The 26,224-nt window shown below is 40.1% G+C and overlaps 1 protein-coding gene across 1 annotated transcript in view; it reads right to left on the reverse strand.

Annotated features, from left to right (window-relative positions):
* mthfd1l (methylenetetrahydrofolate dehydrogenase (NADP+ dependent) 1 like) overlaps positions 1 to 26,224 on the reverse strand; it is a 146,398-nt gene that overhangs the window by 49,343 nt on the left and 70,831 nt on the right. The window contains exons 21-24 of the mRNA XM_048601418.1: positions 17,376 to 17,515; positions 16,497 to 16,538; positions 13,423 to 13,523; positions 6,462 to 6,639 (exon numbers count right to left, since the gene is read on the reverse strand). Coding sequence (XP_048457375.1) covers positions 6,462 to 6,639; positions 13,423 to 13,523; positions 16,497 to 16,538; positions 17,376 to 17,515 — 461 coding nt within the window. The remainder of the gene's footprint in view (positions 1 to 6,461; positions 6,640 to 13,422; positions 13,524 to 16,496; positions 16,539 to 17,375; positions 17,516 to 26,224) is intronic.

Genomic DNA, 26,224 nt, shown 5'->3' on the forward strand with positions numbered 1-26,224 from the left:
TAAAATTGCTTCAAAGAAAGTGTTGCAACATTAGACTGGGTGCTCACTCACCTGACTACTGGCTGGTTGTCACCCAATGAGTCCTCACAATGCAAGGAGAATATCCAATGATATTGTTCAGACTTCCCTGCTAACATAACTTGAATAATTCCCCAGCTGGTAACATTGACCAAGTAACAGATTAAGAAGATCCTCTCAACTTATTTATGGCTTTTTCCTGATAAATTCCTATACTTGTGGGTCCAATTCACTTTCTCAAAATCTGTTGCTCAGCTTGCAGGTGTCATTTATATGCCACCCAGCAGCAATATAGGATTTTCGGCTCTGATTCTGTTATCAGTAGTCGTGTCAGACGCCTCACTTTTTTTATGTTACAATGAGGGATTTGTGTTTTGACAGAGTCTTTTGAGATTTCAAGATATTTCTAAATGGTTTACAGCCAATGAAGCACCTTTATAAGATACAGTCACTGTTGTGATGCAAGAAACACATATGCCCCAACAGCTAATTTACACGCAGCAAGCTTCCACAAACAATGAGATGCCAAGATAATCTATTTAAATAATGGTGGTTGAGGGATATTGAGAGACTGGGGAGGACACCCTTGAACTTCCATATATTAGTGCCTTGGGATCTTCTACTTTGGGGGTTGTGGGAGGCTCGATTTAATGCTCAGTAATGCTTAGTACCTCAAAAGACAATAGCTCTGATAGTGCAACATTTCCTCAGTTCTGCAGGCAAATGTCAGTTGGATTGTGCACTTAGGTCTCAGAGTGAAACTTGAACCCACAACTTTCTGACTCCGAGACAAAAATGCTGCCATTGAGCCATGTAGTCATCTTGTTCAGCCGATCATTGGATGACGACTCCATTATTCTTTTAATCAAACCAAAGCAGACACCTTACTTTATTTATCTCACCACTGATCAATAAAGCTTTTTGAACTGCTGCAATTAACAGCTGCCAGGTTCTCCATAGCACATAAAATGAAATGAGAACATTCTTAAATTTTAACAATTCAAAGGGAAGATCAAAAGAATTATCCGGATCATTTATAACATGGTTCATAGTTTAATCCCTGGATAATCATATTATTGTCTTTTTAAAAAAATCATTGTCATGTTAATTGAGTTGCTTAATGTGAATATTTGGGTAATTTAATCTTGTGTTAAAAAAGACTACATGACTGGTAAAGAAATAACTTTGATGACTGGTAGAATGTAATTGTATTAACTATTAAAAACAGAGTGCGTTCAACAACGTTACAGTTTATGCCACAAAATAAAGGTTCAAGGTTAAATACAGATGTTAATCTGACCCCTCCAATTTTCCATATTAATATGAATGTCAAGCTCATCATTTTTGTCAGAATCACAAGCTTGTAGCAGACAGAAAGGATAAAGCTACTATTCCCAGAGCAAAGCACTCTAATCTGACTCGTGATCATTCTAATGTCTTTAACTGAACCATCAAACAAGAACTGCCCATTCCAAGCCTGGAAAAATTCGAAGTTGTGTGGATAGGGAAAATGCTGAAGAGCTAAGTTGGGACAGCTCTTTGACTGCCAGGGAAGTTTTCAAACAGTGGGCCGAGATCAGCTGCCTGTTGAATGGAACCAGGTATTTAATTTAAATAATTAAGGCATTCCGTGGCTCTCCTTATTAGAGTCCTCAGTGTCTCACTGAATGGAGGACTATGGTTTACCATCATTCAGGTGTGAATTGAACGCTAACCACTCACAATACTAATGGCCGTTTCTGTTTATGGTATTCCCCACAAAGTTCATTGGAACCATGGCCATGGGACCCTGCCACAGCAGGGGCAATGATCACTGTGGCCATCGTGCAATAAAGGCACAGAACTGCTTGGGAGGGATAAATGGGTCAGTCCAGGCCCAGCAGCAACTGAGCAGCCTCCACATGAAGAATTCACAGCTGAGGGTCCCTTCAGGATCTGGAGGTGGTACAGAAAACTCAAGTCTGTCATCTTTGGTGCTATTTCTTGCAGCTAAGACACATTGACACAGCAGACTGAGGATTTCCCAGGACATCACAGAACTACACCGTATCCTGGTACAGAACTGTGATTTGTCGAGCTGAGTGGCCTCCTGATCCATGAGATAGCTGCGACAGATTTTTATGCAACTGGCTGCTTCCAAGGATTCACTGCAGATGTGTACTCTCTCTCAAACTTTGATCTCCTAATATATCAAGGCTATCATATGTGTATACAAGACTGTGGAGACTGGGTCATTGAATATATTCAAGAGAGAAATGTGTAAATTTATAAATATTAAAGGCATCAATGGGTATGGAGAGAAAACAAGAATTTGGCATTGAGATACAGGATCAGCTATGATCATACTGAATGGCCGAGCAAGCTCGAAGCACCAAATTACCTATTTCTGTATCTATTTCTGCAACTCAATTTATATTTGATCATACAACATCACCTAATTGTCCCCATAACAAAGTCAGTGCCACAGCCAGACAGCAGACTTTCCCAAAATAATTGGCTTGCCCAAGTCTAAAGGTATTAAAGAATGTATACACATTGTGTTGAGAGTGCCATATCATATCTGCTGACTTAAAAGAAGTTTCATTCTATCAATGTTCAAGTCATCTGTGATCATCAGACATGTTCCCTGTGCTGTGCAGCTGTTGAGGGTCTGAGCATGCTGACTGGCATGCCAATGCTGTGACAGCAATTACTTCCGATTTGGGTACTGCTGCTGCACACTGACCTCAGAGGTTCATGCAGAGGAAAGAAAATTACAGGGAACATAGATCATCAGTTCCACATCCAAGTAGTCTGCGCCAGGTACCTTGGAAGCTGCTAGGATGTTCATATCATTTAGAACTCTCATGTTTCTGCTTTGGTTCAACAGCCAGATGCCTTTCAAGATGGCTCCTGGGAGACAAGGATTACCCTCTGCAATTATGGCTGATGACCCATTATGCAACCCCCTGACTGAGGCCAAGTGCAAGTACAATGCAGCCCATTCTTCAGGGCCACTGTGGAGCATTTCAAGATTCCCTAAAAAGACTTATAACGTGGTAAAATGTTTGCATTCATGTGTTATGAAAGTTCCAATGGTACTTCCCATTGCTTGTTAAGTGAATAATCTTATATTTTATTGCATAAACCCAAAGATTTGCTTTCACTTTGAGCTCTTTGAAATCAAAAAATATATGACACTCATGAGTACGCAAAAACTTTCTCCAGAGTTTGGACTTAAGATTTTTAAACCTTTTTATCATTTTCTTGGGAGGTGGGGGTGATTGCTTTGGTATTTCAACTTGCAAAGGGCTGAGCTCAGCAGCAAATCTGCAAAGGAAACCTGATAAACTAGGAAGTACTATTCGTCAAAGACCACGGATGTAGAAAGACCATAGACAAAAATAAATAGTCGGATACAAGTCAGAGGAAGTACATTCATGCTGTAGTCACCTCTCTTCATACTACAGGAGCAGCTCTGGGTCCTGTCCTAGTCCTCGAGATAGAAGGAAAATATTCAAACACTAGAATCAGAGCAGAGGAAGGAAAAAAAGACTCAAGTGCCAGATCCTCCGCATTTTAAAAAAAGTAACTTGCATTTCTATAGCTATCTTGCAACCTTAGCTTGTCCCAAAGCACTGGAGGGTCAATGCAACTATTTGAAGTGTAATTATTGTGATATTTGTGCACTGCAAGGTCCCACAAACGGCAAGAGGTAACAAAAAAATAGTGTTTCCTCTAATAAGGACAGTTGAAATGATAAAGATTGACCTGGTTTCTGAACTGAACTTTTCTGCTTTTCTACAGATAATGTCATCTAAAAACATTCAGGGCGCCAGTTTGATGCCTCATCTTAAAGATGGTACCTTGATGCATGTAAGACTCCCATTGTACTTTTACAGGAGTGACAGCTCAAATTATGCTGTCAAGTCTGAGCCCATAGCCTTCTCACTCAGAGGCAATTGCTACACTTTCAGCAAGGATTTATGGCACAGCCTCTTTCATCCCAGATTATATCTAGCTCACAAGGTTAGGTTATCACCTTCTCTTCAAAAGTACACAATTGTTACAAAAGACTTTCCAGCCATTGTTAAAAAGAATGAAAGTCTTCCTTTTACCCAGATCCCAAGGCTGAATTTTCTAACTGAAGCTCCACCTACTGCCTTTTTGAGTGATTGTATGTTTTCCCAGGAAGAAAGGTTAAATAAGTGTGAAAATACTTTGTTCAGCTTAGTTGGAGCTTACTTTGACAATAAGAAACATTCTGACAAAAGATGAGAATGAAGCAACTGGGGACAAGACTGAGTAAAACAAACTAGTGGAAGAACCAACTGCTGTTTTTTTATTTATTATGTCATAGAGCTGTAAAGCATGGAAACAGACTCTTCGGTCAAACTCGTTCATGCTGCCCAGATATCCTAAATTTATCTAGTCCCATTTGCTAGCATTTGGCCCGTATCCCTCTAAACCCTTCCTATTCATGTAGCCATCCAGATGCCTTTTAAATGTTGTAATTATACCAGCCTCCACCACTTCTTCTGGCACCTCATTCCATACGTGCACTACCCTTTATTCCTTAGGTCCCTTTTAAATCTTTCCCCTCTCACCGTAAACCTATGCCCGTTAGTTTTGGACTCACCTAATCTGGGGAAAAGACCATGGCTATTTACCCTATCTATGTCCCTCATGATTTTATAAACCTCTATAAGGTCACCCCTCAGCCTCCAACACTAGGAAAAACGGTTCCAGCCTATCCCTATAGCTCAAACACTCCAACCCTGGCAACATCCTTGGTAAATCTTTTCTGAACCCTTTCAAGTTTCACAATATCCTTCCTATCGCAGGGAGACCAGAACTGAATGCAGCATTCCAGAAGTGGCCTGACCAATGTCCTGTACAACCTCAACATGACCTCCCAACTCCTATACTGAATGCACTGACCAATAAAGACAAGCATATCAAATGCCTTGTTCACTAGTTTGTCTACTTGCAACTCTATTTTCAAGGAACTATGAACTTGCACTCAAAGGTCTCTTTATTCAGCAACACTCCTCAGGACCTTACCATGAAGTGTTTAAGTCCTGCCTTGATCTGCTGTTCTAAAGTGCAGCACCTCACATTTATCTAAATTAAGCTCCATCTGCCACTCCTAGGCCCATTGGCCCATCTGAACAAGATTCCGTTGTACTCTGGAGGTAACTTTCTTGGCTGTCCACTACACCTCCAATTTACAAAAGATCCTATGTTCACATCCAAATCATTTCTATAAATGACAAAAAGCAATGCACCCAGAACCAATCCTTGTGGCAGACTGTTGGTCACAGGCCTCCAGTCTGAAAAGCAATTCTCCACCACCACCCTCTGTGTCCTACGTTCAAGCCAGTTCTGTATGCAAATGGCTAGTTCTCCCTGTATTCCTTGTGATCTAACCTTGCTAACTAGCCTGCCATGCAAAACCTTGTCGAACGCCTTACTGAAGTAAACATTTTGAGTATTTCACCATTCCCATCACCTTACTCTATCCAACTGTCAGAGAGAAGTTTAGCATGTATTGTTTATCTGTCTAGATTCCACCAAAATACTGGAGTGCTGATAGGATTTGTCTTTGTCAGAGCTCCTCATTTTCAAGCAGCGAGACCAAGCTGCATGAAATAGGCAACAAGAGTTTTGTTTCCCAGGATGATACTAGAAAGTGCTTCCAATTTATTAATTAAATTTATCTTCATTCTCCTGGCTGCAGTCCACATCTGCGATACACACTGTTAATGTAGCAGTCCTACATTATTGTGCACTACATCTGCACATTTGTAACAGGGACAGTTTTATTGTCATAATCTGGCAGCCCTGTATGGGTTGGTATAATTCTTCTTTCAGTCAGGGGACGTGGGTTCAAGACGCACTTGATCGTGTAACACAGACAGTCCAATGCAGTATCAGGGGAGACACTACTGCTGGAAGTGAAATATTAAATAGACGCTATGTCTGCTCTCTCAGCTGTGTGCAAAAGAATCCTTAGCATCATTCGAAAGAAGAATTCTCATTGTGTGCCCTAGTCTATGTGATGATATATCTTATCAACTGCTTCACTCCCCATTTATCTTTCAGGGCGCAAGGAATTCAGTCATGGTTATGTTTAGCACTGTTGGCTTATTGGTTACTCAATTCCAGATCAATACTACACGGTCATTAACATCAGTAACTTAGGATATTTGCACCTTGCATGAGAGTTATGGATATATACTTTATACCTGCAAATTGATTTCGTCATGCTTTGCTGAAATTGCAGGTTGAAAGCAAGTCTTGTATATTCTTACTGTTGCACAACACATACATTTCAGGCAAATGCTAGCAGTTTGCATGCGATTTTCCCGCCACCCTGTCCATTACTTTGGTTATTATACTTATTGTATCTTGTAGGGAAACATTTTACATTACCTAAATAGAGAATAAAAATAGGTTCTCACCTTTAGGTCATAGAGGTAATCGAAGCTACTCTTCTGCTCTGCAGCCTGCCTGACAGCCTCTGCCAGCTGTAACGATCCTCTGCCTCCAATGGTCCAGTGATTGCATGGCACTGCATCATAAGCTCCGGACTGTTTTGCAATTTGACAGGCAAGGTCAATCTCTGCTTTAGTGTCAGTCCTATACAAAGAAATCGTAAGTGATTTAGAGACAAATTACTTTAGAAGTGTTGTTACTGGTATTATGTTAGAAATGTGACAGCCAATTTGTGCACAGCAAGATTTCAAAAACAGCAACGTGATCATAATCAAATAATCCCTTCTTGTAATGTTGGATAAGCAATAAATATTGGCCAAGATATTCACAATGAACTATCAGTCTTCTTCCAATGGCACCATAGGACCAACACCCATCTGAAAGACAGCACTTCCACTGCCTCTCATTACTTCAATTGTTTAAGAACTACAAAACAAGATTGAAGTAACACATCCAATGCTCTAACATAGATTCTTCTTCATGCTTACCTACTATCAATATATTAAAAACTAAAAGTATTAGATCTGGAGATGGGGTACAGCTCTTGAATGAAACTTGGACTAAAAGATTTAAACTGTTAAGGAAAGGGTGCCAGAGCCTAGGCTTCTATTCTCTTCAGTATAGAAGAAATGGTCATGAATGAGTAAAGGAGTTGATAGGGTAGACAGATAGAAATTATTTGGTCTGGTTGGGAGTCCAAAACAACAAGACATAACCTTAAAATCAGAGCTTGGCCATAAGAAAGTAACATAAACAATACAGGTAATCTAGAACTCTCTGCACGGAAATTTGATAAAGCTTGCAATTGGTTTTGATGTCTACATTATTTACAGAGGTCAGAGCAAGAAGCATCTAACAGCCTGGGGTTGGTGAGGGTCAACTGAAAATTTCGGAGCTTGAGATCAATCACGTTGTTAGGTATAGACATTTAGGGATATACAGAAGACGAGACAGGTAAATAGAACTAAGATGATCTAACTAGCCACGATCTAACCGACTAGCCTACTCATGATGCTTTTTTTTCTGTGTTGAATTGGTCTTCAGACTTAAGTCAATACAAGGACCTTCAAAACCAAAAGATGGCCAGTGTGTCAACGTTCATTTGCCAGTGCCCAAATTCTCCTGGACCGGAGACTATATACCTCTTAACTGTGTTGGGAAGTGGGTAGGGTGAGGGGAAGAAAGAAAGAAAGAGAAACAAAGGCCTTTTTTACAGGCAGTTTCAACAGATCATGCTTGATGTCAAGATTAGAAACTGACCGGTTCCAGATCTGGCAGTCTGATACCTTGCCAGTACTTCAGGGCATATACTATCCTGAGAAGCCAACTTGACCCATTTGTTAAGACCTGAAGCAAAGGTACAAGATTATCCTGTAAACAACTGGCCTCTTGAGTAGGGTAGTCAGTGGTGAACGAGAGGTTATCCAGTTCTGTGTGGTCTGCAACGTTAACTGCTTAAACTCCAACCATATTTTTGTGCATGCCTGACAATATTTAAAACCTTGGCTTCAGTTAACACATGCCTTGGTTTCCTGGACTTGTGTAGATGGCATCCTATTACAGTGTGAAGGCAAATAATATTTCAGTAACTTTCTCAGAACCAGGGTAATTAATTCTTCAGGTCAGTTTGAAACATACTTTTCATGTAATTAAGTTAATATCAGCAGTCTGACTGATCCATCTTACTCTGAAGTAGCAATCTAAACTTGCGCATCTCTTGCGCCCGTTTATGCTGTAAAGTTATACTTTCTAAACTTTCCCCATAACACATCCTTTCCCTTCACACTTACAGTCAGAGATATACAGCATGGAAATAGACCCTTTGGTCCAACTCGGTCATGCCAACCAGATATTTGGCCCATATCCCTCTAAACCCTTCCTATTCATGGCCCACCCAGATGCCTTTTAAATGTTGTAATTGTACCAGCATCCGCTACTTCCTCTGGCAATTCATTCCATACACGCACCACCCTCTGCATGAAAAAGTTGCCCCTTAGATCCCTTTTAAATCGCCCTCCTCTCACCTTAAACCTATGCCCTCTATTTTGGACTTCCTTATCCTGCAGAAAAGATCTTGTCTATTCACCCACCCATAACCCTCATGAATTTATAAACCTCTAACAAGGTCACTCCTCAGCCTCTGTTTTCCAGGGAAAATAGCCCCAGCCTATTCATCCTCTCCCGATAGCTCCAACCCTGACAACATCCTTGTAAATCTTTTTTGAATCCTTTCACAACATCTCTCCTATAGCAGGGAGACCAGAATTTCACGCAGTATTCCAGAAGTGGACTAACCAATATCGTGTACAGCTGCAACATGACCTTCCAACTCCTATACTCAATGCACTGAACAATAATGGCAAGCATACAAAACACCTTCTTCTTCATTATCAGTACGGTGTGGTGCTTGAGGAACACAGGCAGCATCAGAGGAGTAGGAATGTCGACATTTCAGGTTTACACCCTTCATCAGGACTAAGGAAGGGGAAAGGAGCTCGGAAATAAATGGGGGGTGGAACTGGGGGAAGATAGTTGGGATGGTGATAGGTGGATGCAGGTAGAGGGTTGTGGAGATTAGTCAGTGTGAAGGTTGGGGCAGATAGTTGAAAAAGATGAACTGGTTGCGTCAGGTTAAGGAGACGGGGATGAGAGGGAGGGTTGAACGTGACACGAGGGCAGGGTTGGGGAGGTTTTGAATTTTACGTTGACGCCATCAGGCTATAAGCTCCCAAGGCAGAATATCAGGCATTGTTCCTCCAGTTTGTGGCGTCATTGTAACACTAGTGGAGGCTCAGGATGGACATGTCACCAAGGGAGTGGGACAGGGAGTTAAGATGGTTTGCAACCAGAAGGTGTTATTGGTTATAGCATACAGAGCACAGGTGCTCCACGAATAGATCACCGAGTCTGTGTGTGGTTTCGCCGATGGAGAGAAGGCCACATCAGGAGCAACGGATACTGTAGACCAGGTTCAGGACGTACAGGTGAATCCCTGTCAGATTTGGAAAAATTGCTTGGGGCCTTGGACGGAGGTAGGAGGGGAGATGTAGGAGCAGGTGTAACACCTCTTGCAGTTGTAGGGAAAGATGCTGGGTGTGGGTGAGTGGGGGAATGAGCAGTTCCTACGAAAGGCAGATAGGGATGGGGAGGGAAATATCTCTTTGGTGGTGGGGTCAGATTGTAGGTGGCCAAAGTGGTGGAGGATGATGCACTGGATGCGGAGGTTGGCGGGGTGGTATGTAGACATGCAATCCAATTCAGTATGAAAGAAGGTGCAAAACTTGACCTACTCTTGGGAAATAAGGCTGAGCAGGTGACTGAGGCGTTAGTGGGGGAGCACTCTGGGGCCAGTGATCATAATTCTATAAATTTTAAAATAGTAATGGAAAAGGATAGACCCCAACTAAAAGTTAAAGTTAAAGTTCTAAATGGAGGAAGGCCAATTTTATAAGACAAGATCTTTCAGAAGTTATTTGACAGCGGGTGTTCCCAGATAAAGGGACGGCTGGAAAATGGGAAGCCTTCAAAAATGAAATAACAAGAGTCCAGTGATAGTATGTTCCTGTTAGGGTAAGGGGAAGGTTGGTAGGTGTAGGGAATGCTGAATGACTAGATAAATTGAGGTTTTGGTCAAGAATAAGGAAGCATGTGTCAGGTACAGACAGCAGAGATCGAATGAATCCCTAGAAGAGTGTAAAGGCAGTAGGCGTATACTTAAGAGGGAAATCAGGAGGACGAAAAGGGGATATGACATACCTTTGGCAAACAGGGTTAAGGAGAATCCGTCAGGGATTCTACAAACACATTAGGGACAAAACAGTAACAAGGCAGAGAATAGGGCCCCTTAAAGATCAGCAAGACTGCCTATGTGTGGAACTGCAGGAAACTGGCGAGATACTAATCAAGTATTTTGCATCAGTGTTTACTGCGGAGAAGGATATAGAAGATAGAGAACTTGGGAAATAAACAGCGACATTTTGAAAAATGTCCATATTACAGAGGTGGTGGTGCTGGATGTCTTAAAACACGAAGATGAATAAATCCCCGAGACCTGATCACATGCACCCTAGAACTCTGTGGGAAGCCGGGGAAGTGATTGCTAGGCCCCTTGCTGAGATATTTGTATCATCGATAGCCTCAGGTGAGGTGCCAGAAGACTGGAGGTTGGCTAACATGGTACCACTATTTAAGAACAGTGGTAAGGAAAAGCCTGGGAACTAAGAACCAGCAAGCCTGACATCAGTTGTGGGCATCCTGAGGGACAGGATTTACATGAATTTGGAAAGGCAAGAACTGATTAGGGATAGTCACCATGGGAAATCGTGTCTCACTAACTTGATTGAGTTTTTTGAACAAGTAATTTGCTGCTCTATTTTCCATCTTCCCCGAAAGATATTTATCCATTTTTGCAGAATTGTAACTAAATTGAACATACTGCCTTACATAAGCAGCAATATTTAAACAAGGCCAAAATGCTCTTGCCCAATGCTCTGGGTATATTCCCCAATACTTCAAAAATCTTGTCTCATTTAAAAAAAAGGGACAAGCATTATATTTTCATTCTTCATTGTACAATCTTTTGATTCGTGAGAAACACCTCAAATCTTAATTTAAATTTTAGTTTTCATTAGTTTTTTCTCCATAACTCATCTAAATCCCCTGTAAACCTTTAAGAGTTACTACCTCAGTCCCTACTGCTCTCCATTTTAGAGCTTTATGGAAATTTGATAAATCTTGCAATTGGTTTTGATGCCTAGGTTATTTACAAAGGTCAGAAGGAACAGGCATCTAACCGCCTTAGCATTCCACTCAATACCGTCCCCTCAGTCTCACCCGAAACCTTCCAATTGCATTCTTTCTTATTTTTGAACCAAATTCTTAATTTGATTTCCCATGTAACTAGGATAGTCTCACACCCAATAAACGCAGAATTAAACACTCCTGCTGGATTTCGAACTTCAACATTGAATGATAAAACTGTGACCACCCAAGTTATGCAAGTAACTGAAGTGAGAGAAACTCAGTGCAGGCTTCAAAGCTGAACTGCATCAATTGAATGTCAAGATTCACAGATTGAAACTCAATGTGTAATTGAGCTGCTTCTAGTAGCTCTAGAAAATCCTTCATAAGTTGCTAATTCAACTTTTTTAAAATAGTTCAAAAAAATCTTCATTCGACCTATGAAGTTTCTAATCTTCATTTATTCCATAAGTGGATTGCAGAGTTATTTTTTCCAGTTCAGCGAGACCCATTTCTAAAGGCACCGGATAATTCCATTAGAATCCAGCCCTCTGAAATTCAAAGTCACATCTTTCTAATTAGCAGATAACGTTCTTTTTAAAGTAATTAATTCCTATGTTGTTTTCTTCACTTAATTCAAATCAATGGATAATTGAAATTGCTATTTATACAGAAAACAAAACTAACCAGTAATTATGAGCAGCAGATTGCAAGGCAAAGACTCCATTTTTAATTCACCATACCTTGAGCATACATCTATAGTAATCTTGTTAAAATGAATTATTTTAAATCCAGACAATTCTTTGCAACTGTCTTTGCTCACATTTTGTAGTCATCAACAATTTGCATTTATGCAGTGCTTTTAATTTAATTAAAACCCCAGAGCCCTACCCCAGATGGTAACCTGACACAATGGCACATACAGACATACAAAAACAGATAACTAAATTCTTGGCTAATTAGGTAGGTTATAAGGAGCAATTTAAAAAAAGGACATAGAGGCCAACTGGTGAGGGAGGAAATTCCAGTGTTTAGGACCTAGACAGCTGAAGGCATAGCATCCAATGACAAAACGAGAGATTGCACAAGAGGCCCAATTCAAAAGAACAAGTGGCGGTGGTGGTGGTTGGTGGGGTGCTTGTTCATGCACAAGTCTTTGATGGTGGCAGGAGAGATTAACAAAGTACGTGAAAACGCATATGAAATGCTGTGCTTTACAAAAAGGTCACAAAGTTTAAAACCCAAGATGCTACGATAAACTTACTTAAAACATTTGCTTGGCCCTCACTGGAGTATTGAGTGCAACTCTGGACTATATTTTAGTAAGAACTTCATGATTTTGCAGGCAGCACAGGAGACATTTACTAGAATAGTTCCAGGGGTGAGGGATCTCACTTACAGATACACTGGTGAAGTACAGGTTCTCCTCTGAGAAGGGAAAGGAAAGAGGAAACTTGATTAAGATACTTAAAATCCTAAAGGATGTAGGTAAAATAAAGAGGAACAGTTTCCAAGGGCTGAAGATTAAATAACAGGAGAACATAGATGTCAGTCATTAGCCAGGAGTGTACTGAGGGAAAAGTACCAAAAGTGACTTGAGGAAAAGTTCAGATTTGGAATGCACTGCTCGCAAGGGTGCAAGATACAGATTTAACTATAATTTTATGAAAGAAACTGGATACATATTTGAATGAGAAAAAGATGCAGACAAATGAGAAAAGAGCAGAGTGAAACCAACCAGTAGATTACTCTTCCAAAGAGCTGGCTCAGACTCAACAGGCTACTTCTGTGCTTTACTTTTCTATGATTGGAGGGAGGAGGTGATGAAGACATTTGAATATTAGGATGAAAATTTTACACTGGAGGTAATTCTGGAGTTAACATAGGTCAGCAACCACAGATGTGACCTGAAGGGATGCTCAATGGGGCCATTTGAGTGAACATGATTCTGGGTGATGTAGCATCAACCAGTTAGTGAATGTAATTGGCCACCAGCAATTCGCCTGCTCAGTTTGGGAAGAGAGTGAATGACAAGAAGTACCTTCATTAATAGATGCATGCATTGATTTGACACTCGGACAATTCTTGCAGAGGTGGAGAACCTGTAATTTGATATTCTGTTGAGAGGACAAGATCTCCTCCATGTGTAAAGTGCTTCCCCAACGAGTCCCAAACCACAACACTTACTTGAAAACATTCACAGCAACTACAACTGGAATCCCAAACAGCTGAGCAATTTGTATTTGTTTTTGCAGATTACAGCAGCCATCAGCCACCAGTTTCAGGTTCTAAAAAATAATGATATAAACCTTAAACAAAGAAACTTGGGGTAAGTACAAAAATGCTGAAAATGCTCAGCAACCTGTGGAGAGACAGAGAGAGTTAACATTTCAGTTAATAACCCTTCATCAGAACTGAGATGAGAAAACAAGAGGTTGAAAATCAAATGGTAAGAAAGGTACACCTATATATGGCTTCACTGCAGCTGGATTAGGGAGGATCAGCCAGTTTCACTGCTTGTGCTTTTACATAAGGCCCCTATTGCTGGATATTGGCTAACATCAAGCCAGAGGAGCACCAGAATTAGTTGAGGGTTGCCAATCATTACTCCTCAGAAGAGCACTACCAGTGCCAGGCAGCAGGCGCCATCACCTAGAGAAGCTGAGCACCACTAATTGGACATCAAGCTCACTTTCTGCTTTGCATTTGAAAATAGTGGCTCTGGAATAGGATTGGGACCCAGAATTCATATGGATTAATTGAAAAACTGGCCCCCAAAGTCTTTAAAACACTTTGTATAGGAGTAACTATCAAAGACAACCAAGTACTGAACGGAGTCCACACATAAGACGTAAATCATCAGATAGTGCTTGAACTGTGCAAGGCTCTGGTCAGATCATACATTCAGTTTTGTGCCCATTTCTGGGGGATTCTAACTTTCCTACATACACTAGAATAGCAATAGTGTAAAAGGGAGAAAGGGGAAAAAGTTTCTGAAGCACGTTAATGCAAATTTTCTTCATCAGTATGTTTGTGTCCAACAAAAAAGGTATAGCCAGACCTGGTTCTGTGGGGAGGGGATGTCATGTTGCAGCTGTATAGGACATTGGTTAGGCCACTTTTGGAAAACTATGTTCAATTCTGGTCTCCCTGCTATAGGAAAGATGCTGTGAAACTTGAAAGGGTGCAGAAAATATTTACAAGGATGTTGCAGGGGTTAAAGGGTTTGAGCTATAGGGAGAGGCTGAATAGGCTAGAGCTATTTTCCCTGGAATGTTGGAGGCTGAGGGGTTATCTTTGAGAGGTTTATAAAATCATGTGGGGCATGGATAGGGTGAATAGACAAAGTCTTTTCCCTGGGGTGGTGAAGTCTAAAGCTAGATGGCAGAGGTTTAAGGTGAGAGTGGAAAGATACAAAAGGGACCTAAGAGATAACTTTTTCACGCAGAACTGCCAGAGGAAGTTGTGGAGGTTGGTACAATTACAACAATTAAAAGGAATCTGGATGGGTACATGAATAGGGAAGGATTTAGAGGGATATGGGCCAAATGCTGGCAAATGGGACTAGATTAATTTAGGATATCTGGTTGGCATGGACAAGCTGGGCCAAAGGGTCTGTTTCTGTGCTGTACAACTCCATGACTCTAGTATCAGAAGAAGAACATTTAAGGAACAGTCATCATAATATCATAGGTTCCAATTCGCTATGGAAAAGGACAAGAAATAATCGAAAGTAAAAATACTTAATTGGAGGATGGCTTTATTCAATGAGATGAGAAAAAATCTGGCATGGGTAAACTGGAATCAGATTTCTCCTATCTCTCTAAGCCTATCTACTACTACAAAGTGCAAGTGAGGAGGGTGATAGAATACTCTCCACTTGCCTGGACGAGTACAGATCCAACAACATTCAAGAAACCTGACACCACCCAGGACAAAGCAGCCCACCTGACTGGCATCCCATCTAACACGTTCATTATTCACTCCCTCCAATACCAATAGAGTGGCAGCTTTGTATCCTATCTACAAAATGCACTGCAACATGTCCCCCAGGCTCCTCCAAAAGCGCCTTCCAAATCCACTGCTTCAACCACTAGAATGAGACAGTAGTAAAAGCATGTGATGGTGATCCCATTTACTTTCTTCTCTAAACCAAAGCCATCCTAACTTGGAACTATATCACTGTTTCTTCACTGGCACACGATCAAAATCCTAGGACTCCCTTCCCAACAGTGCAGAGATACATCTGCATTCCAAGGACTGCAACAGTTCAAGAAGGCAGCTCTTTACCACTAAGGGCAAAGAGGATGAGCAATACCCGAGTCATACTAGACTCATAACATTGCTTTAGCATTGCTTGGAGTACTTAGGTTTTGAAGGGCTATGGTAAAAGTAATTTATTTCAAGATTTGTGGGCACGCCTGAAATTGATTTTTAAAAGGTCGCTGAAAATTCACTATAGACATGAGTTTTTTTTTAAACAAGGCTTTTCAGAAATCACATAATTGGCGACAGAGGCTTACTATGTTATAGACTTTGCTAGAGTTGTTTTTTCTAAAAAAAAGTGTGACTGGCTTCGAGAGATTCTTGTATCATGTGGTTCAATTGAAGCAAAAGCTGCTGAGAACAAGATGGGTTAGCATGAAGTCTACTAAGAATAATAAATGGAGTTGAAGGGAAGCTTATTATGAACAAATTGCCCACCTGATCTGTCCCACTTCTGAAAAGAAAATCCTCTACATCAGTTTAGGGTAAAATCTATTTGCTGTTTGCATAGTGTAATAAGTTTCATCCTTTAGCCTTCAAAAAATCCAATACCAAACTGTTGTATCAGAAAGCTGATTTCTACCAAGAAATCAGCTTTCTTTTCCCGAACAGAGAGCAAGAGTATGTTTTGGGGATAATTAAACTGATAAATGTTTACATTTCTATATTACTTACTACATGTTAACTAAATATTACATATTTTGCCTGCAGTGACTTATTTAATAAAGTTGTGTTTTGATAACAAATCCATAATTTGATAATTAAGAATCCTGGTTGATAGATCTTTGGCTTACAACTCGATATACACAAGGTATTTAATTGGTCATCTGAGTAAACTGATAAAGTATTTTTATTCACGTTGCTGCTTTTAGAGTAATGGAACTACAGCAACGATGCATTCTTCCAGCCTCAGTCATAAGTGCACAGACAAGAACATGGCTTACATTACAATAGGAAACCTGAAGACTATTCTGGTCTTTATGAAGTGTACATACCTCCTCAGTGTACTCTTTTGATAGAGGCTTGCCTGCAGTGACCTGAAAGAGAACAAGTCAGTAATCCTTGTTAACATAGATACAGATTGTCACATAGAAGAACGGAAGTTTGTGCCTGAAGTTATATTTTATGCAAGCTATTTTGGGATGATGTGCAAACAAAACAAAATAAAAACACAAAGATAAAATCAGTAAAAAGGTACAAAAGAGGTAGCATTTATAGTATACCTTTCACGACCACAGGACATTCTAATCACTTCGTAATCAATCAAGAATGTCTAAGTAATTGTTAAACAATAGCAATCACACCAAGAACACCTCCATTGTTCCTTAAATTGTGACATTAGCTCCCTTACATCCAACTTGAGGCAGATGGGGGCCTTAGTTTCACACCTCAATTGAAAGGTATCAATGTTGACTATGTTGCTGTCAATATTGACTGTACTGATTTGCACTGTCAGATTGGATTGTGCGCTCAGGTTCCTGGAGTGGTGTTTCAACATATCACCTTCTGACTAAGGAGGAAAGAGCGTTATCACTGAATCATAGCTTATTACAACCCTGGACTAATGGGTTCAAACTTTTATCTCATTTCACCATCTCACTGAACCTGAGCCATTGGGTGATTCCCAGTTCACAGGCAAAGTCTGAATAATTGTACCAGCTTGAGTGAATGACAATGCATTCAAAGCTTTACTTCTTTTCCTCAGACTCTATTTTCTGCTTATTGCATCTTCTCTTGGTTGTTTGAGTATCTCTGTTTACAGGAAAAAGAAACCTTCTGTTCAAGACAAATAAGTTGTGATCTAACTGGAAAGAAGAACAGTCTAGAGGGGTTGAATGGCTTATTCTTGTTATATGGTTACAACATCTACTCACATTAGGGCCCCCACCATGCATTTTCAAGGCACGAATTGTTGCCACAAGCACTACCACATTAGGCTGAAGGCCTGATGTTCTGCACTTGATGTTGAAGAACTTCTCCATCCCAATGTCAGCACCAAAGCCTGCTTCAGTCACTGAAAAATAAGACATGATTAGACAACCTAGAAATTAAAAATATAGAACTTGCAGTTAGAAGCAAACTTATAAACAAAAAAGGTACTTTTCTCCTTTTACAATTCTCATGCCATGAAAGAACAAGAGTAGTCCATTCAACCTAGCCAGCCAATTCCGCCTTCAATGAACTCATGACTGATGGTCACACTACTTTTGAGATTTGGGACTTTTCTTGTTCACTTCTAATCTGTAAACTTGCAATAATACTAATCAACATGTCATTGCATACAACAGAAAGACGCAGTGGAGTTAGCGGCGAACCATTTGCACTAAATCATGGTGCCATAATGCTGTCTCTTCTTAAATGTTCCTTTTTTTGGACATATTGCTATTTATTAATTCCTAGACATGAAACTGCATACACAAACTTATCACAACTGTATAGCAATCAAAATGTCAGCAGCCTGCCATTTATTGAAATTATAGCTCGTCTTTATCTGAATTTCTTCCACCTGCCTTGAATCCACATTGTTCTATATTCTTTAGAGAAAAGTTCATTGATTGCAAGCTTAAAATGAATAATTGAGTTAGTGAGTACTGAACTTTATGGAGTACGTTCTATGTGTCTGTCACTGTGTGCGTAGAGGGGTTTCTTAATTTATCCCCTGAATGGACTGTCTCTTCTTTCAACAACAGTACATATTAGTCCAGTTACGGTCTAACCAAGATTTTGCAAACTGTAGCAAAACATCCTCCACTTTGTAGTCGTAAAGGTTAACATTAATTAGGCTTTTGGATTATACTTTGAGCGGAACTTCTGCGTTTTAGTAAAATAAAACAAAAGAACTGTGGATGCTGAAGATCTGAAACAAAAACAGATATTGCTGGAGAAACTCAGCAGATCTGGCAGGATGTGTGGAGGGAAAGCACAGTTAACATTACAAGTTGAGTGACCCTTCTTCAGAACCCAGTTAACGTTAACTCTGCTTTCTCGCCACAGAGTCTGCCAAACCTGCCGAGTTTCTCCAGTAATTCCTGTTTTTGTTTTACATATTTGTTATCAGTATATATAAACCCCTAAACCACTGTGGGTCACAAGATTTACATTATTTAATTGATACTCCGATTTATCCTTTTTAAATTCCAAATGGACACCTCATTCAGGTGTTCAAATTAATTTATCACAGTTTATTACCCATTCACTTAGAACACAGAACTGTACTGTACAGGGACGGGCCTTTCAGCCCACGATGTTGGGTCGAACATGATGCCAAATGAATCTAATCTCTTCTGCCTGCCCTTGGTCCATATCCCTCCATTCCTTGCATATTCATGTGCTTATCTAAAAGTCCCTTAAATGCCCTTATCGTATCTGCCTCCACCACCACACCTGGTAGTGCATTCCAGATTCCCATCACTCTCTATAAAAAACCTGCACCCATGACAACTTTGAACTTCCCCCTCTAGCCTTAAATGCGTGACCCTTTAATATTTTAATAGATTAAAATATTTAACCATTTTACTGTTCCTGTCTATTCTACTTTCTACGTTAATATAAACTTGGATATATAATTCCAAATCATTAACAAAAACATTGACGAGTTGAAGTACCAGGACAGATCCTTGTGGGACACCACCAATTTCTCCCTTCCAATTTGGGTACTTGCATACTTTATTCCTACTTTCCTCATTATGGGCCTCAATCTAATCTAACACTCTCTTATGCAGAATTTTCTCAAATACCTTCAGAAGTGCACACAAACTATAGCCTCGGCTATTTCCCTCTCTAGATTAGATAGGGTGAACAGTGGGAGCCTTTTTCCTCGGATGGTGATGGCTAGCACGAGGGGACACAGCTTTAAATTGAGGGGTGATAGATATAGGACAGATGTCAGAGGTAGGTTCTTTACTCAGAGAGTAGTAAGGGCGTGGAATGCCCTGCCTGCAAAAATAGTAGACGCGCCCACTTTAAGGGCATTTAAATGGTCATTGGATAAACATATGGATGATAATGGAATAGTTTAGGTTAGATGGGCTTCAGATTGGTTTCACAGGTCGGCGCAACATCGAGGGCCGAAGGCCTGTACTGCGCTGTAATGTTCTATGTTCTATACTTTAGATCCAGCCTCAAAATATTCAGTTCAGTTTGTAATACATGACCCATCCTCAATAAATCCATGTTGGCTTGCTCCAATTAGTTTAAACTTCTTTAAGTGGTTAATATTACATTTCATATACCTATACTATGTAAAATAATATAAACACATGTTCTAATATGCACTCATCCCCATATCAGCCCATATAATTTGTAAATATATCTGTAAACATATTTATGTCAGTATACTGTAAAAACCACTAACAATTCAATTATTTCTGCACTAAAATGTATTCACAACAATTGTCATTAATCAAGTTAAAACAAATAGTCAAGTGTGAATTCAATGCTAAAAGCAACATGGTCTGAATTAAGCAAATTTGAACTAAGAGTAAATACCACTTGTGCAGATGACTGGACCACAGATATATTTATGCTGTTATGCAGTTGTAGTTGTGCAGTTTTAATTTTCACCACCGATTATCAAGGGCAACCAAGGTTCATATACCATCACCTTCAAGTCATGCTGAGGCAAAAGGAAGATTCCCTTGTTTTCTCACAGAGTTGAGGGGATAATTTGAATGTGAGGGAGGAGTCACCAAAATTTGACATTCAGATATAAATGGCCTGTTATTTGTTGCAAACTCCAACTACTGTTGCATTACAACATGCCCACCCATTCCTTTGTTAATGACTCAAGTGTAGCTGAAATTTTGAATCTCCAGGGAAACAGTTGCTAAGATTGGATTGTGGGGTCTCGAGGATACAAGATGATGTACTGTTGATCAACAGGATCTGCTCAATCCTACTTAGTTTCCTCCTGAGTGAATTCTCTTTGTAGTCTTTCCCAATTGAGAGCCCAAGTAACAACTTGTATTTACATAGTGTCTTTGTCATAGTAAAATATCCCAAGGTGCTTCACAGACTCACAGGATCGTTATGGTGCAGGAGATAACCATTCGACCCACTAGTTCTTATTTGTTCTGAGCATTTTGACTTAGTGCCATCTCCTGCCTTTTCCCAAGAATCCTGCATGCTTTTATTTAAATAATTATCCAATACCTTCTTGAATGCTTCAAGTGAACTTGCCTCCACCACACTTCCAGACAGTGCATGCCAAGTTCAGACCACTCATCATATTCAACTGTCTTTTTTTCCCCTCACTGCACACTTGCTTCTTCTGCAAAACACTTAAAAAACCATGCTCTTTGGTTCTCAATCATTTTAGTGGGTGAGAACAGTTTTAGAGGGAGTACAGTTTCTCCGTATTTACCATGTCCTGGTATTCATAGTTATGAAAAGTTTCATCAAATCTCCCTAAAGCCTTTGCCTCTCCAAGAAGCATAATCTCAACTTCTCCAATGTATCCTCACAACTGATGTTTCCCGTCTCGATTCATTCTTCTAAACCTCTTCTGCACTCTGTCGAATGCATTCACATCCTTTATGAAATGTGGTGCCCAGAGCTGTCCACAATACTCCATCTGAGATCCAGCTGGTGTTCTATGTAGGTTCAATATAACCTCCCTGCTCCTGTAGTTTATCCCCTATTAACAAAGCCTATGTCCTTTATTAACAGCTCGATATATCTTATCTATCGACTTTAAAGACTTATATACACCCAGGTTTCTCTGCTCCTGCCCACCCTTTCAAATAGTATTCTCCATTTTAAATCATCTCTCCATGTTTTTTGTACCAAAGCATATCACTTCTCTGTATCAAACTTCAACTTCACTGGAATTTTGTTAGATAAAACTTGATATCAAACCACATAAGCAGATATTATGACTGACGATCAAAACCTTATTTAAAGAATTAGTGCTTTGAGGTAGCGAGAAAAGCTCAGAAGCTGGAAGCTTTCAAAAAGGAATTAAGGCCTAGATATCTGAAGGAATGGTTGCCACTAGTGAAGCTGTTAAATCAGAGACGTGCAAGGGGAAAAAAAATTGAGTTGCACAAATATCTCAGCAGGCTGTAAAGTTGGAGAAGGTTATAGAGGACAAGGAGGGGGCAAGCTGTTAGCTTTACATAGACATCTTTAAATTTCATCTCAGTTTGGCTCACTTAGATGACGGAGACACATGTTGAAAGAAATGAGATTCCATTCGGTTTCCTTCCGAAGTAGAATTTCCTTTCCAGTCCACACATCTCATTCTTAACCTTTTGCCATCTACTAATCCCAAGAATGCAAGACAAGTTTACAGCTGGGCCCTCTTGCAAACTGCCTGCACACATACTTGGGTCCGGCATAAATGATCAATTTTGGGCCAGAAAAAAAAGGAGCAGGAAAATTAAAAATTCAGAAGGTTTATTGTTAAGAAGAATTATAGCAGGAAACTAAAATTTTGTATATATTTTATGAACTTTTCAACAACACTATTTAAATCAGCAGCTCAAACATCATGGTTAAGCACAGTGCTGACCAACAGATAGACTTCTAATACAAGGACAGATAAACTTGTTCACTTTGAACTAGTACCACCTATGAAATGGTATGTCAAGTTAGCTAGATGAAGTAAAGTCAGTTTCTCAACAGTTTTATGGTATTAGATGGATTCCACCCATTCAATGTACCACCCTTGTTACAATCATATTATCCATTGCAACATATCCTCCTCAGTCAATACAGTCATTGTAAATTAGATCTGTTCTTGGAAAGAAAGCAGAGTATGTATGAGAGGAAGGAAGCGGCAATTGTAACTGCACACACTGGATGCTTAGAACCATTCATAAAGGAAATACCACAGGAAAATGGGCCAGCTCACTGCTGAACTTGCACTCGGTTGGATCATGCAGCTGTTCACGCCTCAGTAAATTGTGAATATCTGTCATCAAGTTCCTTCCGCTGCCCGAATCCCAATTCATTCCCATCACCCCTGAACTTGCTGCCATTCATTGGCTCTCAATTCAGCAATGCCTCATTTTTGCGATCAATCCCCTTCACACGCTCACTAATCCTTATTTATGTAACCTGATTGGTCCCACAGTCTTCAAAGTTCTTTGTGCTCAATCCTGGTGTACTGAGCATCTTTTAATCTCTCTATTTTTTAAAGAGTACTCTTGACAATGAAATCCAGAGTAGAACTGGCAAGTCAAAAGGGACCAATGTCAAATGACATTGTTCCAACAGGATTTTCTAGAAATAAACAGATCTGCTTTTGTGCATTTGTCAAGTGCTAATGAGAAAACTCTCCAAAGTTATTTATCTACTTTTGTAAATTGAGGAAATCAATGGGAAGAAAAAAAACTACAAAAACAAGACAGGATGAACACTGTTCAATCCAGAGAACAATAAGATTGGTTTGGCCTGTGAGATTGACAAGGAAATGGGTGCATAGACAAGTCAGTTGGAACAAAACAAATCTGCAATAGCACCACATTCCAAGCCTCAGGAATTCAAATTCAAAATACAGCCAATTGCTGAACTCAGAACCGAAGGTTCATCCCCTGCCACATAAACAGAACAAATAATTTGATATACTTTCTTGATTTTTTTTAAAAATAAACAGGCTTCCACTTGTATAGTAATTTCATGGCAGGATGCCCCAAAGTACTACACAGCTAACAAAGTACTTTTGGAAAGTAACCACTGTGGAATGGAGAAATCGCAGCAGCCAGTTTGTGCATACCGAGCTCCCACAAACTACAACGGGATAACTAACCAATTAGACCATAAGACACAGGAGCAGAAATAGGCCATTTAGCCCACTGAGTCTGCTCTGCCATTCACTGAGATGTTAGCTGATCTGATAACGCTCAACTCCACTTTCTTGCATCTCCCCCAAAAACTCTAGATTCCCTTATTTGATTAGAACTCGTTCCATCCCAGCCTTTAAATATGCTTAATGATCTAGCCTCAACCATCCACAGATTCACCACTGTCAGAAGAAATTGCTCCTCAGCTGTCTTAAAACATACAATCCCTTATTCTGAGATTATGACGTTTGCTCCTAGATTCTCACACAAGGGGAAGCAACCTTTCAGCACTTACCCTGTCAAATCCCTTAAGAATCTTGTGTGTTTAAATAAGGTTACCTCTCACTTTTCTATATTCCAATGAGTACCGGCCCAATATACTCAGCTTCTTCTCATAATAGTCCTCCCCATTCCTGGTATCAGCCTATTCAATCAACACTCTCTGGACCACCTCCACTGCAAGAACGTCTTTCCTTCAATAAGGGGCTCAAAATTGTTCAATGGGCACTAGCTTTTTGTGATTCATGGATGAGGACTCCTAAATCCCCTTTTGCCATAGATTTCTGCAGTTTTTCTCCATGTCAATAACATTCAGCTCCCCTATTCTTCCAACTAAAGTACATAACTTTGCATTCCACTACATCATATTCCATTTGCCAAAATTTTTCCCCCAACTCAAACTACATCCTTCTGCAGACTCTGTCACTCTCACCACTTGTCTTCCTATCTATTTGTGTCATCTGCAAGCTTGGCAATTGTCCAGTCACTTTCCTTATACAAGTCAAGAAGATATTGTAAATAATTGTGGCCCTAGTGCCAATCCCTGTGGCACACCACTAATTTCAGGTTGCCATCCTGAAAACGTATCCCTTATCCTACTCTGTCTTTTATTATTTAGCCAGTCCTCCATCCATGCTAATACACTAACCCAACACCATGGGTTTTTACTTTAATAAGTAGCCTAATTTATGGCACTTTATCAAACACCTTCTGAAAATCCAAATAGATTACATCCATTGCTTTCCCTTTTTATCTATCCTTCTTGTTGTCTCCTTGAAGAATAGGAGTAAAATTCATCAGGTTTAATTTTCTCTTTATGAGCCATACTGATTCAGCCTGATCATTTTAGTATTTCTAAATGCTCTGCTATTAAATTCTTCATAATTTCCTCTAACATTTTCCCAAAAGTGGACTTTAAACTAACTAGCCTATAGTTATCAATTTTTAGTTTCTTTCCTTTATTAAATAAAAGTGTTGCACTGGCAGTTTTCCAATCCTATATGTCTTTTCTTGAACCCAAGGATCCCTGAAAGATTAAGTTGTGTTTTTATGTGCTGATGGGATGAATAGTAGGGCACTAGGGCAATTATCTTACCGTTTCTAACAGTGTCACGGGGTCTTTTATATTTAATTTTAGCACAGACAGACTCTCAACTAAATATTTCATCTGGAAGATGGTACCTCTGACAGAGCAATGTTTCATCAGCATTGCACTAGGATTGCCAGCCTGAATTACGTGCTCGTATCTCTGCGCTAGAACTTGAATTCACAACTTAGATGCAAGCATTACCAAGATTTGCCCACTGCTTTACCAGTAATTACTGTAAAACTCTCACTTGCACTGTTGGTGTCTTTGCAATCTGAAAACTATATAGCTCCTTTGTGATTAAGTGATGGCCCTGCAAATGACACCAGAAGAAACCTTATAGGGTGCCATCAACTTCAGATATTCAGACAACAATACCTAATGTTAAGAAATTAGATTACTGGTTAATTTTACAAGGGAAAATGCTGGTGGAGAAAAGCAGTATTCAGTGAGCTCCAATCAACATATCTGCACAATCAATATCTTCACAATCTTAGAAACAATTATTCTAATAGCTGACAAAGGATAGCTTGAACTCACTGTGACTTTAAATGAGCTAACCCTATCCCACAGCTGGTGATTGTCTTTTTGTCTTTTGGGCTGTTGGTTTCTGCTCAAACTCTATACATTATAGGACACAGGCAACAGGTACATGAAAATTACAAAGGGCAGAATAAGACCCCAGCGAGCAGGGCATTGAATGTTCCAGTCTAGAGATAACAAAAACATGGAGAATGATTTCATCTGCATCTGATCTGATGGAAGGGCAGAGTTAGGCAACATTACAGAGGTAAAAATAGGCGTAGCAATTATTCAGATGTATGACCGGAAGTTTATTTTCACTCTATGTTAATTCAAACATTTACTTTTTCGACCAGGTTTGCATATAGAATCATACCATTTGCCGGAAGCCTCATTAAGACACTTCCAACAACACCCTTCAAACGTACAGCCTTTACAAACACGCAGACACATCCACCTGCAAGTTCAACTCCAAGCCACACACCATCTTAACTTGGAAACGTAATGCTGTGTTTTCATCATGCTGCCTCAAAATATTGGAACTCCCTTCCTGACAAACTAAGTGTACCTACACAACATGGGTTGCAGTGGTTAAAGAAAGCAGTTCATCATCATCTGCGCAGAGCACTTATGGATGAGCATTAAGCAATGCCCCTGACAGTATCATGCATACCCAAAGACCAAGGATGGAACAAACAACTAAGGATGCAAACAGCACGGTCCAATCTTTCAGGGGACAGCGAGAGCGCGCGCGCACGCGCGAATTAGAGACAGACAGTGAACGTGAATTAGAGAGAGAGACAGCAAGCATGAATTAGAGATAGAGAGAGCATGCGAGCGTGAATTAGAGAGAGAGAGAGCGAGCGAGAGCGAGCGTGAATTAGAGAGAGAGAGAGCGAGCGAGAGCGAGCGTGAATTAGAGAGCGAGCGAGAATTGGAGAGATCGCGCGAGCGTGCATTAGTGACAGAGCGTGAATTAGAGACAGAGAGAGCGCGAGCGTGAATTAGTGAGAGCGCGCGCGAGCGAGCGTGATTTAGTGAGAGCGCGCGC

The sequence above is a fragment of the Rhincodon typus genome, chromosome 9 (genome assembly GCF_021869965.1).
Source record: "Rhincodon typus isolate 14 chromosome 9, sRhiTyp1.1, whole genome shotgun sequence".
NCBI classification, from domain to species: domain Eukaryota; kingdom Metazoa; phylum Chordata; class Chondrichthyes; order Orectolobiformes; family Rhincodontidae; genus Rhincodon; species Rhincodon typus.